Here is a 2,996-nt window from a genome sequence, read left to right as displayed (position 1 = left end):
TGTTGCCCAGGCTGAGAGCCTGCAGAATCCAGGTACCTTATAGAAACCATCTTTAAATCTGTTGTTTGTTTGTTGATGTTTTGTGGTTGGCCAAGTGGCTCAGAGTTGGTTGAGCATCATCCCATCAACAATAGGTTGCCGGTTCAATTCCGAGTCAGGGCACATGTCTGGGTTGAAGGCTTGATCCCCAGTGAGGATTGTGCAGAAGGCAGCCGATTGATGTCTCTCTCAACAATCTCTCTCTCTCTCTCTCTCTCTCTCTAAAATACACAAATAAAAAAGAAAAAAAAGGCCTTGCTAATCACACAATTTTTTAAATAAAACAAAGATTTGGGTCCCGCCGAGTGGCTCATCCCCAAGATTCTGCCCTATGGGGTCCCTGTCCCCACCTTCTCACCCTGATCCTGCGGCCACCCCACCCCACCCCACCCCGACATGAGGTCATCGGACGAAGATACTCCCACCCCTTTCTCCTCTTCCTACCAGAAGGCCGTACCCCCAAATTGCAAAACAGACAAAATCCTCAAAATGTGACCAAAAAAAATCACCATTTTGCCCCGACACCCGGGACCGAATAGGGGTTATTTGGCCCTAAAACACGGTGGGATTTAGTTTTATTTTCTTCTTCTGTGTCTGCAGGTTCTTAGCGGGTGGGTGGTCCGCCCTGCCCAGGGCCTCCCCGTCCGGGGCGATTTCACCCCTAAAATGTTTGCTCCCTGAATATCGGTCCTGAAGGGATTTTATTGGGGGGAGAAGGGGAGGGAGGGTGGACCCTGAAAATATGGGGGTTTTTTTTGCTCTAATTGCATTTCGCTAATGACCACAATTCACACACACACACACGGGTTCAAGGTATGTCAGCGTTTTATTTCCTGCAAACCTGCAGAGAGAGAAAAAGAAAAGAAAAGAAAAAAAAAACTCCTCCACGCACGCAAGCAACGCAGCGAGATCAGAACCATCTAGAAACTTCCTGAACCTTCGAGACACCAGGCAGATAAAGCTACCCATATTCTCCGCTATCTGCGGGGACATCGGCGCCCTGCCCCGGCCTCACCATAGTTCTCGTGAAAAAACCCTTTCTTTCTTCTCTTTGTTTCGATAAGAAAAAAATAATAGTAATAATAATCCTCAATAATAAAAGCCTAATGGGCTGAGTGGCCGGTCAGCCGGTCGGCTGGTCGACCAATCAAAGTGTGATATGCTAACGATAGGCTAATTATGGTCAACTGCTCGCGATGACGTGCACTGACCACCAGGGGGCAGACAGTCGACCGACCAGTCGCTATGACGGGCACAGACCACCAGGGGGCAGACAGTCGACCGACCAGTCGCTATGACGGGCACAGACCACCAGGGGGCAGACAGTCGACCGACCAGTCGCTATGACGGGCACAGACCACCAGGGGGCAGACAGTCGACCGACCAGTCGCTATGACGGGCACAGACCACCAGGGGGCAGACAGTCGACCGACCAGTCGCTATGACGGGCACAGACCACCAGGGGGCAGACAGTCGGCCGGTCGACGAGTCGCTATGACGTGCACTGACCCCCAGGGGCAGACAGTCGACCGGTTGACCAGTCGCTATGACGTGCACTAACCACCAGGGGGCAGGCGCTCTGACCGGTAGGTGAGCTTTCTCCTGGGGTCCGGCCAATGGGGACTGAGCGAGACGGGCCAGACACGCCCTGGAGCCCCCCTGTGGTCCCTCCCCGGCCCCGATCGTGCACCAGTGGGGTCCCCCGGCCTGGCCTGCACCCTCTTGCCATCCAGGACCCCTCGGGGGATGTCGGAGAGCCGGTTTCACCCCGATCCCACAGGCCAGGCCAAGGGACCCCACTGGTGCACAAATTCGTGCACCGGGGCCTCTAGTTAATAATAATAATAATAATTAAAACCGTGACATACACTCTCCATAGGGGTTGGGGGGCGGGCAGATATTTGGGGGTGACCTCCGAGAGTCTTCATGAATTCAAATCCCTCCCAGAGAAGGAAGAATATCTCCTGCGAGAATTTGGACCTAGAACAAGAGTTTCCGGGGGGAAATATGCCCCCATCCTCGCTGGTGACAGGGCCCCCTGGTAACAGAATACAAGGAAAAAAATGGTTTGATTTACATGAAAACTTCAGCCGTGCATGTGGCTCAGTGGTTGAGCGTCGACCTATGAACCAGGAGGTCACGGGTTCGATTCTGGTCAAGGGCACAAGCCCAGGTTGTGGGCTCGATCCCCAGCAGGGGGCGTGCAGGAGGCGGCCGACCCTAGATCCTCTCTCATCATGGATGTTTCTATGTCTCTCCCTCTCCTCTCTGAAATCAATAAACCACACTTATCTATATATATAGAAGCCTAATGTGCAAAATGTCCCCAGCGGTTTCCTTCTCCACCGTCTGCAGGCCCGGGGGGCCCGTCATCGTCGTCACAGGAGTCTCGGCCTCGACCTTGGGCGGCTGGACTTCCAAGCCCTCGATCAGCACATCCTCCGGCTCCCGGTCCTCCACCTTCTGCAGGTGGGTGAGGTGTTGCGTGTCCTTAATCCACTCCTGTGGGGACACCCATTGCGACTCTAAGGCAAGAAAACTGAGGGGCCCTCAGCCCAGGAGGCGATTAAAAGGGTGAGATACAGCCCGGCCAGTGTGGCTCAGTGGTTGAGCGTCAGCCTGTGGACTGAGGGGTCCCGGGTTCGATTTCCGGTCAAGGGCACAGGCCCGGGTTGCAGGCTCGATCCCCAGTAGGGGGCGTGCAGGAGGCGGCCGGTCCATGATTCTCTCTCATCATGGATGTTTCTCTTTCTCTCTCTCCCTTCCTCTCTGAAATCAACAAGAAACATATTTTTAATTAATTAAGGAAGGCCACCCTGAATAACCAACTGAAGACTAGCTGAGGCAGAATCTTAGAGCCAAGGATTTACAGAAGGGGCCACATAGAGACAGGTAGGAAGTTCAGACATGCGAAAAGGTCCGGGCCCTGCTCCAAAAGTTTAAAAATTAAAAAAAAC

At 53.5% G+C, this 2,996-nt stretch overlaps 1 protein-coding gene across 1 annotated transcript in view; it reads right to left on the bottom strand.

Moving 5' to 3' along the window:
- Positions 1–591: 591 nt before the first annotated feature.
- LOC102771421 (cytokine receptor-like factor 2) overlaps positions 592–2,996 on the bottom strand; it is a gene marked incomplete at its 5' end in the record, with an annotated part of 38,245 nt that continues 35,840 nt past the window's right edge. The window contains 2 exons of the mRNA XM_015561323.1: positions 592–729; positions 2,386–2,541. Coding sequence (XP_015416809.1) covers positions 592–729; positions 2,386–2,541 — 294 coding nt within the window. The remainder of the gene's footprint in view (positions 730–2,385; positions 2,542–2,996) is intronic.

The sequence above is a fragment of the Myotis davidii genome, unplaced genomic scaffold (assembly GCF_000327345.1).
Source record: "Myotis davidii unplaced genomic scaffold, ASM32734v1 scaffold717, whole genome shotgun sequence".
In the NCBI taxonomy this organism is placed as follows: domain Eukaryota; kingdom Metazoa; phylum Chordata; class Mammalia; order Chiroptera; family Vespertilionidae; genus Myotis; species Myotis davidii.
This window is presented reverse-complemented; position numbering and strand designations above follow the sequence as displayed.